Raw genomic sequence first — 15,451 nt, forward strand, 5'->3', positions numbered from 1 at the left:
GCACCGTGTGATGAACCCGATTAAGGGATCTCAATGCAAATATTATATAGTTTGGGTTAAAATTAAATTATATAGAAGCTTGGTAATTTTCCTAAACATTTGTAAGAGACTAAAACATGGTCAATTTCCTTAATATAAAATAATTAATTAAGATGGTCAATTTTTTTAAAATAAAATAATTAAGTAAGATGTTCAATTTCAAGGAGACTAAAAGAAAGACGATGCTTGGTAATTTTCCTAAATATTTATAGAAGACTAGAAAATGGTCAATTTCCTTACAATAAAATAATAAATTAGTATAAACATGTACACTTATGCTATTAATTATTATCATCATAAAATTATATATTAAATTTAAAATCTATGCAATTTTATTAAACTTTATAGTTTATTAGATGTATAGAGATGTTAATTATTTAACATACAAAAATATAATATAAGTAGGTTATAAATAGTTCAAGTTAGATTCCATAATATATAATATTATATAATTGTTTCGATTTGATTTAATGCATATATGTAATATATCAATACTATATATTAATTCCAGAAACCAAAGGACTTTAATGTAATTATACTATATAGTTTTAAATCATAGCACTGTGTGTTAGACCTGGACAAGGGACTTCAATGTAAATATTATATAGTTTTGGTTGAAATATAAATTTAGAGAATACCAGAATATGGTAAGTTTTCTTAAAATAAACATGCCCCACTTATGATTTTAATTAGTATAACGATGTTAGTTATTTAACATACACAAATATAATATAAATATGTTATATTTTGGAAACAATTAAAAGGTAAATAAATAAATTTAGATTTCCAAAAAATATAATATTTCATAATTCATTAAATTTATAATTTAATTAGTAAAAAATAATGATTGCTCTTTAATAATATTCTAATTTAATATTTCAGATTTATTTAAATATATAAATCTAATAATATTATATTTGTTGAATCGATTGGTAAGCTAATCGATACATTGTGAGTAGTAAAAGTAACAATAATAGCAGTGGGAGTAGTGAAATTAACAATAATAAATGTGGGAGTAGTGAAAAAAATAATGACGGCGGGAGAAGTGAAAGTGATAGTAGTCACAACACATGTAATGAAAGTAACATATGAACAACAGAGTGAGTATGAAAAATTAACTAACAATTCGATTTTAAGAAAATATTAATTTTATTTAAATATATGAGTTTGACAAAACTAACGGGTTAACCGTAAAAATAGTAGGGGTAGTTAAACAAACAACAGCAACCAAAGAAATAGTATTAACAAGGGATGTACTGAAAGTAATAATATTAACCGCGGGAGTTGTGAACGTGTCTTATAATTTGTTGATGATTTTTACATCTCATCAAGATATAAATTGTAAATGTATGTGTTAACTAAATTTAGTGTATCATATTTCATAGAAAATAAAATTTAGGGTATTGCTCTTTCACATACGCATTTTACTCTTTCACATACTTTTTTTCCATAAATTTTCCGTACTATTCCCTTCTCTTCACAAAAACCCCAAATTGTGTCTCTTCTCCTTTATCAAACTATAATTGTCTCTTTTAGCAAAGGGGTACGGATACAGAAGCGTAACAGTCTCGCTACTAGATTGGGCATTGTGGAAGTGGCGGAGCAGGAGCGGTATCTGGGGCTACCCACGGTTGTTGGAAGGTCGAAGAAGGTGCTCACGGATATTCTTCGGGATAAGCTAAGCAAGCGGCTCAGCGGGAAAATCTTGTCTAGAGCGGGTAAAGAGGTTCTTATAAAGGCTATTGCCAATTCACTTCCTACCTATGTTATGAGTATTTTTAAAATTTCCGTTAATTTTTGCGATGAGCTTCGAGGAATGATATCCAAGTTTTGGTGGGGGCATGAGGAAGGTAAACGTGGTATATGTTGGGTGTCGTGGAGAAAACTATGCCGGTCTAAAGGGCGCGGTGGGGTTGGCTTTCGTGATTTTCACCTCTTCAATATGGCTCTAATTGGTAAGCAGGTCTGGCGTCTTATGACGGAGACAAAGGGGTTGTGGGCACGGCTTATGAGAGCTCGATACTACTCAGGTGGGGATGTGATGTCGGCGGAATTAGGAAATTACCCGAGCTATGTGTGGAGAGGGATTGTAGAAGCGCGAGAGGTGTTGCGAGGTGGGTGGCGTCGTAGGATTGGAGATGGGTTAACAACCAAAGTTTGGCAGGATGCGTGGGTCCCAGGGACGCAGCTGGGTCGGGTTATTTCTCCTCCAGCTCAGGGGCGAGAAGATATGGTAGTGGCTGATCTTTTTTCTCCAAATGGGGACGGCTGGAACGATGGTTTGCTGGATACTTTGTTTTTAGCCTTTGAGCGCGAGCGAATTGGCAATATTCGCCTTAGTTCCAATAGACCTAGTGACACTTGGTATTGGGTAGCTGAAAAAGATGGGGAATATACTGTGAGGTCGGCTTATAGACGGTTAGCGGGGGAGCAGGAGGAGTTGGAAGTGGGGGGTGCCTCGAGTTGGGATCGTGAAAAATGGTTGTGGAGCAGGCTTTGGAAAGTCCCGGTTTGGCCCCGAGTGAAGCTCTTCTTTTGGCAGCTGTGCAGCGAAGCTTTGGCAACGAAAGCGAACATTGCGGCTCGAGTTCGAGGCGAGTGTGATTTTTGCCCTTTATGTAACTCTACTTTTGAGTCGAGTCGTCATTTATTTTGTGATTGTGTCTTTACTAAATGGGTTTGGGAGGATCTTGGTCTCGCCGAGGAAGAGGTAGTGGATGGAGGGAGTGTTCGTGACTGGGTGGAAGCGAAGTGGAGGGTCTTGTTGGAGCGTGAACAGGCCGCGTTTATGGTGAGGTGCTGGGCATTATGGGAACATCGAAACAAAGTCGTTTTTGACTCGATGGCGGTGGATTATAGAGAGGTGGTTCGACGGGCCAGGGATGTGGTGGAGGAGATAGAAGGTGGTGGGTTTATACGGGAGAGGAGAAGGGAGAAAGGACCGGGGAGAGGGGGCTTGGCTGTGTGTGCGGGGTGGTGTGCACCGAGGGATGGATGTGTGAAGGTGAACGTGGATGCGGGTGCCAAGGAGGGGCATGGGGTGAGCCTGGGAGCGGTGTGTCGAGATGAGCAGGGAAGGGTCCTGTGGGGCGTTACATCGGTTTTGGTGCAGGATTGGGACCCCCTTTTAGCGGAAGCAGCTGCAGTTCTAGAAGGTGTCAAGGAAGCGACGAGAAGAGGCCACGAGAAGGTCATCCTGGAGAGTGATTGCCTCACTGTAATTGAAGCATTAAAAAAGGACTCCACAGGAAGAAGCGTTTTTTCTTTAGTCTTAGATGATATTTTAGCTTTACGTTCTGCTTTTGTTTCTATTTCTTGGTCATATACTGGTCGTACGAACAATAGTGTCGTGCATGCTTTAGCTCACATTTCTCCTAAAGTAGTTGGTCGGTTTGTGTGGTCGGATGAGTTACCTCCGATTGCGAACAGTTCTGTTGCTTTTGATTTAATCTCAATGCAGTAAGCCTCCGGGCTTTCTTTTTCGAAAAAAAAAAGAAAAAACTATAATCAAATTACTTCTAAAATATGCAATTATAAATCACCAAATTCACCATTATCCTATATAGCGTATCCTTGTATACTTATTTTAGTCAATAGAACACTTTTTTTCATGCTTTAATTTGCAAACCCTAGGTTTTAAAAACCAAAAAAATTCGTACACTGCCTCTCAATCGATATTAAAGCAACTCCTATCAGATAAGATTTTTTATTATGAATTATAATTAGATAATAGGAGTAAAACATGTTTATATAATCATCATTAATAATTTTGAATAAATTTTCTCTTTTTTACTATAATTCTGTTTAACAATTTGAGGTTTTCAAGTTTATTATGGGTAAGGGGTGGTTAATTTGTCAGGCGACGCGACATACAAGGCCTCAGACGGAGAGTGGGGGTGTTCGCCGGCGAGACGTAAGTGGATGAGTTTTAATTCTTGTGCACAGGTGGTGCTATGTTCATACACGTAGGCTTTTCGACGATTGACGGTCGAAGATGGCAACCGGTAAACAGACCTGCAACCGGTAGTGGTAGCCGGAGTTGGGGGCAGTTGGGTAGGGGTGTTTTGAGAGTGTGGAAGACTAGAATTGGTGGTAAGTCGTGGTGGAGTTATTGGTGGCAAGTATTTTTTTTGTTAATGTATAAAAGGAAAAGGTGAGGATGGAAAATTGATTGTGAAAATGAAAGGGTCAAAAGTAGGGCTGAGAATCGGTCCAAGACCGGACCGAAGACCAAAAATAAAAATTTAGTGGACCGAAGACCGGACCTAAAATTTTCGGTTTTGGACCGGACCAAACCCGAAATATTTGGTCTGGTCCGGTCTTAGACCGAAATGGACCTAAAATTAGTTTTTCACTATTTCGAATACGATAATTACATTTTAATTCCGCTAAATAAAATGCATTTAAATAATTAGACGACTCTTTTTTATGAAAATCATTGACAATACTAATTTATAATGTCTTTTGAAGATAAAATATTAATTTGATACATAATACTTTAATGTTGCGTCAATAAAAACATGAAATTTGGTCCATTCGGTCCGGACCTAAATTAATCGGTCTTGGACCAAACCAGACCGAAGACCAAACCTTGAAAAAATAAAGACCGAGGACCGGACCAAAATAATTCGGTCCGGGTTTGGTCCAGACCAAATGGTCCGGTCCGGTCCATTTTTTCGGTCCGGACCTAAATTTGCTCACCCCTAGTCAAAAGAGGTAAAATGCGTATGTAAAAGAATAAAATGCGTATGTGAATAACTGAATATGTAAAAGAGTAAAATGCGTATGTGGAAGAGCAATACGTTACCAAACCTAGTATATATATATAAAAGATGTAGTGAATTGAACCGTAGCAGAAATCAGTCCGTAATAAATTTGATTTGACAAGTTAGGAGTGAGGAGTGAGGAGTGAGGAGTGAGTGGGTGTGTGTGTCTCGCTAGGTGTGATCTGCTGCCGCGCTCCGCCGCATCTGACCGGTCTCAGGTGAATTTGGCCATCCATTTGCCAGTCTCACATTTTCCTTTCTCTTCATCTTCGACTGTTTAACTTCTTTCAACTACTCTTTTCAATAATAATCACTCTCATTTTTCCCTGTAAACCTAATTCAAAATGTTCTTATTTAACTTCTCTTTCTCTTGCATATCTACTTTAATTGCTTTAATTTCAGATTAATTAGTCACTTAATGTTTAATTGATGTCGCTATGTTTTCGCATTTGTTGTTTCTAGGTTTTTCCTAATTACGACTCTCTCCCTCCCACAATTATGTGTAAACAAATGATTGAAACGGAGAAATTTATGTTTGCATGCTGTTTCTTAATCTACATTTTGTTATTTTTTAATTTTGGTTTATGTAATATGCATCCCTTGCATTTCGATTTTGAAGGATCATCATGGAGAGTAATTCAGATGAGGAATCTGGCATCAGTGATTCTGAAATCGAGGAGTACATGGTGAAACCCTATCAAGACTTACAGACTGGGAAGCATAAAGTCAGGAATGTTAATGGTACTCTTCGTTGTCCATTTTGTGCTGGTAAGAAGAAGCAGGAGTATGGCATCAAAGATCTATACCAGCATGCGTCAGGTGTTGCCAAAGGTGCAGTCCGTAGAAGTGCCAAGCAAAAGGCCATTCATCTAGCTTTGGCAAAATATATTGAGGTTGACCTCAGTTTTAACACTGAATCTTGTCGACCTCCTGATCCCAATCCTCCATCAAATGAGTCTGAGGTGCTCTACTGCTGGCCGTGGATAGGAATCGTTGTCAATATTGTGAGTGATACCAAGGCCGGCACTGAATTCTGGATGAAGACTTTCTCCAAGCATAAGCCATTGGGAGTTGAAGTTTTTGATAACCAAGAACCTGGAACAACTCCCTATGCTTTGGTACACTTTGATGAAGGTGTCCCTGGGTACTGGAATGCCGGAGAATTCGACAAGTCTTTTCAAGCTGGGAGGCGTGGCAAGAAGGAATACCTTGAAGACCAAGGTAATCTTGACTCAGGTATTTATGGATGGGTTGCTCGTGATGACGATTATCATGCTCAAGGGCAGATTGGACACTATTTGCGCAACAACAGGAAACTGAAAACTTTTTCAGATATTGTTCAAGAAGCTAAACAGGATAAAGAAATTATTGTTGTCAACTTGGCCAATGAAATTGACCTGAGAAATCAGAATTTGGATGAAATGCATGCCAAAGTCAATGAGAAAACTATGTCTTTGAGTAGAATGCTTGAAGACAAAGACAGGCTGCACCAGGCATTTTATGAAGGTCAATAGTTTTATCCAGATTTTTTTTTTTCAGATGTTGATTCATGGATATACTGACCTGCTATCACGTTTTCAATGCATCAATTAAAACTACTATTAGGTAACTGTATTATTGCTATTAGTTTACCTATGCGAGCAGTGGATCTTACTATTCAACTTGGGTTAAGAAGTTAGGCGAAATTATCAGTACGTAAATGTTTAGGATGAAGACTATTTACTTTACTTCTGAACTGTTTCTCTATCTTTAAGAGTGGAGAGGGATGTGGCGGGAGTATACAACTTTTAAAAGTTCTGGTATTAAATATTAGTGCAGAAGACCTGATTGTTTTTACCACGAAATATTCTCAACAGAAACCCGGAAGATGCAGCGTCTTGCTCGTGATCATGTTCGGAGTATCTTAGATGAGCAAGAGAAGATGAACCATGATTTGGAGTCAAAGAAAAGGGAGCTTGACCGGCGAGCTAGAGAATTAAGCAAACGGGAGGTGCTGACTGAGCGCGAGCGACTGAAACTCGAGGAGGAGAAGCAGCAGGTTATTATTCGCATGCAATTCACAATTAGTAACTCGCATATTGTTATTTTTCCTTGGCATGATCTGCTCTGCTATATTTTCGAAAGTAGTATAGTTTAGTCTTAGTAAGCTGTTGGACGAGTTCATGCCTCATGAACACTTTCTTGTGGTTATTTGATGTTTTTTTGAAGTTAAATTCTGAGATTAATGCTAATTGCTGGGTGTGAGTATCATACTCTATTGTCATCTTTGTGGTCAAGTCTTAGTTTGCAGAGTAGAACTGTCGTCGCTATTGCCATTTTTTGTTTTAAGTTTTCTAGCAAACGACGGTCCTTTCGCGGTCACCAATACGCCTCTAACTCGCAAGGTTGTTTATATGATTAGCATGCATGTCTTTAAAATTAATATTGTTTGTGGATTCTGACTAAGTGGAATATGCCAGGGAATAGAGATGCATTTTCTGGTGGTTGCTGTCCATTTCACTTACTGCTGAACGTGTGATATGCTTGTTGAGACTGATCTACTGTTTCCTGTTGTAGACCTTTTTCTCACTCTTCTCAATTGGTTTTCTTTATTAAAACAGCTCACCTTGTTATGACTTGTTTCTTTAGAATGAGGAACGGAATAACTCACTGCAAATGGCTTCCATGGAGCAAAAGAGAGCAGATGAAAATGTTTTAAGGCTTGTCGAAGAACAAAAGGTAATTGTTGACCAGACCTGCTACATAGACTCATAAAGATGCTCAAATCATAACTTAGTTCACCCCGTTTAAAACTGAAATGTGCAGAGGGAGAAGGAGGAGGCTTTAAAGAAGATTCTGCAGCTAGAGAAGGAACTAGATGCCAGGCAAAAGTTGCAATTAGAAATTGAAGAGCTAAGGGGAAAGCTAGAAGTGATGAGACATCTTGGAGATGATGATGATGATGCAATCCAAAGAAAGATGAAGGAGCTGACAGATGAGCTGGAAGTAAAGATTGATGATATGAACCATTTGGAATCCATGAACCAAACTTTGGTCACTAAAGAAAGGCAGAGCAACGACGAACTGCAGGAAGCCCGGAAAGTGTTAATTGCTGTATGTCTATATCACTTTTGTTCTGCAAGTATTTACATTATTATCCATATTAGTCATGTAGAGCATTCACAGAGCAGAAATTTTTCAACAAACAGTACAATCCTAGACTTAAGAAATGGGTGTAGAAGCCTCCTCCCCACGCTCTTCTTCATCCCCTATTCTATAATCTCCGTTCTTCATAGTCATCTTCCTCCTCTTTCAAGATTAGGTAGATCCTAGTCTCTTATCAAGTATTTTTTGGAACAAATTTCAGCCTTTTTTCTTGATTTTCTTCTTTTAAAGATTGGGACTTTAATTTGCTCTCCAATTTAGCCTAGGAGAGCATTTTTAAGTCATGTCTTAGTTAAAGAAGGTTTAAATCAAGGATTTAATAGCAATATTTATCGATTAAATTGAAGTCATTGTTGATTTTTTCAGAATATATAGTTTATCTTTTTGATGAATGTGTATTGAAGTTTTTAATCATTTTTTATTTATAAACAAATCTGATTTTTTGGGGTCTCTTTGTTCCCCTTTTGTGTTGTTTACCGTTTTGTAAGATTACTTCTAAGCTTATATCTAACAGTAATGAATTTATTTTTTAATTCTTTTTTAGGGTTTTAAAGTAACGGACTTTCTCGATGAGAGTCTCCTTCTTTGTACCCTTTTATTTTATGGTTCTCCGTGGTAAACGAAAGTTCTTTGAATTTCGTTTACCTTTCTCATCCGCAAGGATGGTATAGGTTGATTTTTATGGTCAACCTAGTTTCCTTACCTTCTAAAAAAAAAAAAAATCAAAAAATCAAACAAACAGTTGGTCTCTCTTGTGACGGGGAAAATGTGACCATTTTATGATAAAAAGTAATCATTCACAAACCTTATTTATCAGATAGTAGCTACTTTTTACCATAAGATGGTCACATTTCCTCCGTAACAAGCTTGTGACACGTCACAAATTAGAATTTGTGTTCAACAAAAGATTTTGGTTTGGTTGGCCAAGTTCAACTATCATCTTACATCTAACCATTGGTTTTGTGTAAGACCGATTTATTTGTGCAACCAAGTAATGAAGTCTTTTATAGTATGTGGTATATAACATTATAAAAGGCGGGTTGTACACATACAAAGCTCCAATATGAGTTTTTGTCCAGATCTAATCCATTTTTATGTTATTGGGTACTCTTTCAAACATTTGAGATGACTAAATTATTATTATTCTTCTTGCTGCGCTAGTAGCTGCATATTATAATGTCAAATGTTTCACATGGATTTAATAGTAGTTTTAGTGTTGTGCACGATTTTTGTGGCCTAATCTATGCTTTACTTGGTCACTTTTCTGTGTTTATATCTAGGGGCTCTTAGAGATTCTCCAAAGTAGCCGGACCAATATTGGGATCAAACGCATGGGGGAAATCGATGAAAAAGCTTTTGTCACTGTGTGCAAGAATAAGTTTTCTGATGATGAGGCCATGATCAAGGCAAGTGAAGGATGCTCCCTGTGGCAGGAAAATCTGAAAGATCCTATGTGGCATCCTTACAGAATTATTCATATTGAAGGGAGAACTGAGGTGTGAATTTCATTGCTTTTATTAGAATAAGTTTCGCGGCGAATAAAAATTGAAATAGTTTGAAGTTTTCATTACAATTTGTGCTTTCATGATTTAGGAAATAATTGACGGAGAAGATGAAAAGTTGAAGAAGCTCAAGGAAGAATGGGGAGATGATGTATATAATGCAGTTACAACTGCGCTTCTAGAGCTTAATGAATATAACCCTAGTGGAAGATATGTGGTAAACGAGCTCTGGAACTACAAGGAGGGACGGAAGGCCACTGTGAAAGAAGTTGTGAGCTACATTTTCAAGAATTTGAAGAGTCTGAAGCGCAAGAGGTGAAGTTACGATGTGAAAGGACTATGGAGTCTTGTGAGGTAAGAATCTGTTGTGTCTTATGCTCTTGCTCCTATTGGAGCTTCTTGAGAAGACTATATATAATGTCCGGAAAACAGGCTACGTTTGCTTACTGAGCTTGTAACTTGTGAGTCAATTTACTTACCCACCAGAATGGCCGTCCTGAATTGACTCTACAAAAATACGACCCACTTGCCTGGTCTTGCATGGTTTAATAACTTAATGTGTTTTCTCCTTATTCGTCAGCAGTCCCTGCCGAACATCTTTCGTGAATCTTTATCGTAGTTCGCTGTTAGTAAACTTTGGGAGACTAACTTGATCTTTTACTGCCTTCATTTTCATGGAGATGTGAATATGGTTCTTGAATTTTTCTTTCACAGGGTCATTGGGATTCTCTTCTATGTTCAACCTTCCGGAGTTCCAGCACCTCTGGTTTATGGCCAGGAGATCTTAAGTCATCACATGTGTATCAGTCTGCTAATTTTCACCTACGCTCCACCCAAGCTGAGTGATACAACATTTGTTTAGCCTGACTAATTAAATGGCAGACAATTATTATCTTTATTGTTACTGTTGGTTTTTTAATTTATCAAGTACGTACCTCTGAAGGCTCTGGTATTTACTGTAGTAATTATATGGTGATCTGGATATTATTAGTCACTTTGAGACACTTCATCTTGCCACTGCTCTCTGCATTTTTTTCCTTTTCCTTTGTTACTGTTGGTTTATTAATTTTTTTTTGATAACTATATATATAATTTTATATAGAGTATTGAGTCCCTAAGTTCTTCTTAGGGTCTTTGGATGAAGGAAATGGATGAGTGAGATTAGATCTCAATGAATGTCCACAAATCAATCTTCTCTAATTACCTTCTTAACTGATGCGAATTGGTAGCGGAATCCATATGATACGATTTCATAAGAAATAGAATCGCAGGTTTGCAGCGGAATTTATTAAACTGGATAGTGCTGAGGACTGTATAGTTGAAGTTTATATGAATAGCAGAAACTATCAAATTGAACAGTTGGACGAACTGTCTGTTTTAACAGTTCTGGGTTAAATTAACGGCTGAGGAGATTTTTATGTGATTTTTGATATTGTAAACAAAACAAGAAATAAAGGATATTTGCTTGAGCTAGACCTATAACTCAAACAATGGTGATTGTTATTCAAGACCTATTGAATAGCAATTGTGTTAATGCTCGAACACGTCAAGCAAGAACAATTTTTGGATCGAACGCATCAATCTGATTCAGTAATTGCACACAGTAAAATACCAAACAAAGCAACATCTTTTCTTTTTTTCTTAAAATCAATCGTGTCTTACAAAATGAACTTGAATGACTATAGTCTTACAAATTCAGAAATGGAAAACTAAAAGACTAGCTATTAAGCATAGCTATTATTACACAAAATGATAGTCATAAAGCACTATTAAGATAGCTAATAATAACCATAATGACAAACAATGAATCCAGCCAAGCATTAATCCATTTTTGTATTAAAACAACCGTTCCAAATCAGCCTTGGGAACGTCTTCAACTTAGGCTCAACGTCTTCAATAAAAGAACGAGATGCATTTAATCATTCCCGAGATTCATTTTATTGCCCCAAATAATACTCGGGAATGTTTTAAACTGATCTCCGACTTGTATTGAATTACTCGTATCCCAACTCGTATAAGTTATACCTATAACTTGATGAACGAGATTGACTAACCAAGACCTATTGGTTCCAATCGAGTAACAATTAGGAGTCACGTCCTAATTAATCACTAGTTTTGGATTATCGCAACAATCCGAGTTTCATAAACAAACATAACATACGTTTAATTGAGAGACACCAATTTCTTTTTTTATTTCATCAAAATCTTAGTTGTTTTAAAATTTTGGCATAAGGCCTCTATTTATCCTACATTACATCTCAAGGATACAATGAATCTAGTCCTAACATTGTCGTGACTAAACACATTGTCTCATAATAAAAGAACCATAATGTAAATACAATGAATACGGACTAATATTTATGATAACCACCTCGTACATTGAATGAGGCATATGGAACGTGTTCAATGAACGCTCACGTCTTCAATGAAAGCTCGAGATGCATTTAATCATTCCCGAGATTCCTTCAACCGTCCCAAATAATCGTCGGGAATGCCTTAAACTGATCTCCGACTTGCATTGAATCCGCCCCTCTATTGACCCGTATCCCAACCCGCATCATATGGTATCAGAGCTTCGGCTCTTGATTTTCCTAAATCTAGACGGTCCTAGACGTGTCAAAGCCAAGTTGTTAGTTGAATTTCCGATTGCGATTGGAGTTCAAGGGTTAAACTAAAACAGGTAGTTTGAGGGTTAATCGGTTTTGCATCTCAGGGGCGAGTTTCTAGTGACTTTTATTCCAAGCTTGACAAAAAAATAAAAATAAAAAAATTACTGTTCACGTGAATGGGTACTGTTCATCCGAAAAAAAAAAGACGGCGACATGTTGGGAGTGTTCTCATTTGAAAGCACCTACGAGGAGAATATTAAGTTTGATCCGACATTACTTCCAATATTTGATGAATATGGTGATAAGGAGACAATTGGTCCCAAACGGTCCTAAGGTGTGTCAAAGTTAAGATGTTGGTTGAATTTCCGATTGTGATTGGAATTCAAAGGTTAAACTCGAGCGAGGTAGTTCGAGGGTTGATCGGCTTTTGATAACCCATATCATAGGTCCAAGAATCGGGACGATTCTTTTTGAAGAAAGGGAGTATGATATGAATTGGCAGCGGAATCCATATGATACGATTTCAAAAGAAACGGAATCACAGGTTTGCAGCGGAATTTATTAAGCTGGACAGTGCTGAGGACTGTCTGATAGTCGAAGTTTATATGAATAGCAGAAACTATCAAATTGAACAGTTGGACGAGCTGTCTGTTTTAACAGTTCTGGGTTAAATTAACGGCTGATGAGATTTTTATGTGATTTTTGATATTTTAAACAAAACAAGAAATAAAGGATATTTGCTTGAGCTAGACCTATAACTCAAACAATGGTGATTGTTATTCAAGACCTATTGAATATCAATCGTGTTAATGCCCGAACACGTCAAGTAAGAACGATTTTTGGATCGAACGCATCAATCCGATTCAGTAATTGCACACAACAAAATACCAAACAAAGCAACATCTTTTTTTTTTCTTAAAATCAATCGTGTCTTACAAAATGAATTTGAATGACTATTTATAGCCTTACAAATTCAGAAATGGAAAACTAAAAGACTAGCTATTAAGCATAGCTATTATTACACAAAATGACAGTCATAAAGCACTATTAAGATAACTGATAATAACCATAATGACAAACAATGAATCCAACCAAGCATTAATCCATTTTTGTATTAAAACAACCGTTCCAAATCAGCCATTGGAACGTCTTCAACTTAGGCTCAACGTCTTCAATAAAAGATCGAGATGCATTTAATCATTCCCGAGATTCATTTTATTGCCCCAAATAATACTTGGGAATGTATTAAACTGATCTCCGACTTGTATTGAATTACTCGTATCCCAACTCGTATCATCCGCCCTTTCTTCAAAAAGAATTGTCCCAATTCTTGTGCCTTCAAGTATCGAGGTCCAACAGTTCGTATTATTTTTCTTTCTTAGTTTTGTGTATGCCCAGGTCCAACAGTCATAATTAGTACCAGCTGATCCTGAACCGGAGCGGACTTTTCGCCGTAGACAGAACTTGTTGAGAATGATTCGTCAAGAGGAAGCCTTGAGTACTTTTGAACCTGATCTTGAAAACTTTACATTTGCAGAATATCAGTCTTTAGAGGAAGACACTTCTATTTCTGCAACCAAATTTGCGAAGATGCCTAACATTGATATTCCGAAACTAAGGGAGTGACACAAGACAAGATAAAGAAAGTCCGAAAGGTTTCAAGCTTTCAACTGATGATGAGGGGAATACCTTTGATATTCGACTCTCTTATATTAATTTGGTGGAAAGAAACCTGTATCGAGGAGTAGTTGGTGAGGATCCGAGGAAGCACATGGAGGTCTTTACGGATTATTGTTCTACCATTCCCGCTACTAAGGGAGTGACACAAGACAAGATAAAGAAAGTCCTGTTTCCTTTTTCTCTTACTGATTGAGCCCGAGAGTGGTTAACTGATTTGGATAGGACTGCAGCTGGGATTACTAATTGGGAGACCTTGGCCCTTGCTTTCTACAAAAGATACTTCCCTCCGCAGAGAACTAACGCATTGAGAGGGTAGCTTACGAGTTTCAAGCAAACTCCGACTGAGAATCTGTATGAAGCATGGGGTAGATTTAAAAAGTTGGTTCGGTCTGTCCCACATCACGGGTTTAACCAGTGGTTTTTTTGCAACCAGTTCTACAATGGGTTGTATGATGACCACCGAGCTATTTTAGATGCTGCAGCCAATGGTCGATTTCAGAAGAACATTGATGATGATAAGGGCTGGGGAATTATAGAAGAGATGGCCACCCATTGTGCTGAATATGGGAATCCTAGATGTGGTACTAGAACGGTCTCTACAGATAATAGTGCACTTGTGGCTCAACTGGAAGCCATGAATGCCATATTTGATAAGTTCGAGTTGCAGGCCTCGGGAAATCAGCAGACGGTTCACTTGTTGACTAAACAAGAGACCATATCACGCAAGAGATGTGGCAAAAATGGTCATACTACAGTGGAGTGCTTAGCTGAGAAGGAGCAAGTCTATGCCTTCCAACAATATAGGCAAGGAGGCTCCTATTACAACAACCAAGCTGGAGTTCATCCTAACTTGAGATGGACTAGTCAAAATGTCTTGAATCCCACGCCTCCACCGCAGCAGCAACAAGCTTATGTGCCGCCTCATAAAGCTCAACAACAAGGCTTTCAAAAGCCTCCTTCTTTCCCACCACCGCAACAAGGTGCCTCTTCTAGTGGCATAAGTGAATTAGCCGAGTTGAAGTCGATGGTGCAATAATTGACTATTCAATTGCAAAAAAGTGACCAAGCGAAAGATGCCCCTATTAAGTCACTTGAATCCCAGATGGCTCAACTGGCTACCAATCAAGCTTCAAGACAAGCGGGTCATTTACCGTCACAACCTGATAAGAAACCACACGAGATGGTGACTCTGATCAATCTGAGGAGTGGTCTTTCTTATGAGAGACCCAAAATGCCGACTGAAAATGCTGAATTTACAGACCCGGAAGTTGAAGTTGCTGTACATGAACAGTCGTCTTTTGACGAAAAAGTGCTGACTTCATGAGATGTCCTCGATCGACTGATTTCTGGTGGTCGATCGAGCGATTATGCTAAAAAGGTTCTCGATCGAGAGAATGAAAGTGCTCGATCGAGCACTGAGGAAAACACTGTTCTCGATCTAGTAGATCAAAGTGCTCGATTGAGAACTATTGCTGAGAAAAGTACTCGATCGAGAGGTACTGTTGCTCGATCGAGTGATTCTGATGCTGAATGCGATAATTCGTTGGCAAAGAAAAATAAAGGCATAGCTATTCCAATTACGATTCCATTTCCGAGAAGATTGCAGAGCAAGAAGATTGAGCAACAATTCGGTAAGTTGGCTGAAGTCTTGAAAAGTCTTCATTTTTATGTACCATTTGCTGAGTTACTAACCCAGGTACCCTCCTATATG

The 15,451-nt window shown here is 37.9% G+C and overlaps 1 protein-coding gene across 1 annotated transcript; it reads left to right on the forward strand.

The window, feature by feature from the left end:
- Positions 1-4,873: 4,873 nt before the first annotated feature.
- LOC141608712 (factor of DNA methylation 1-like) lies at positions 4,874-10,455 on the forward strand. Its single transcript, XM_074428058.1, has 8 exons — positions 4,874-5,023; positions 5,425-6,311; positions 6,662-6,843; positions 7,434-7,523; positions 7,611-7,898; positions 9,230-9,445; positions 9,543-9,805; positions 10,166-10,455. Exons 2-7 carry the CDS (start codon positions 5,432-5,434, stop codon positions 9,768-9,770), a joined length of 1,884 nt encoding a protein of 627 aa, XP_074284159.1. The 5' UTR covers positions 4,874-5,023; positions 5,425-5,431; the 3' UTR covers positions 9,771-9,805; positions 10,166-10,455.
- The last annotated feature ends 4,996 nt before the right edge of the window (positions 10,456-15,451 follow it).

The sequence above is a fragment of the Silene latifolia genome, chromosome 1 (assembly GCF_048544455.1).
Source record: "Silene latifolia isolate original U9 population chromosome 1, ASM4854445v1, whole genome shotgun sequence".
Taxonomy (NCBI): Eukaryota; Viridiplantae; Streptophyta; class Magnoliopsida; order Caryophyllales; family Caryophyllaceae; genus Silene; species Silene latifolia.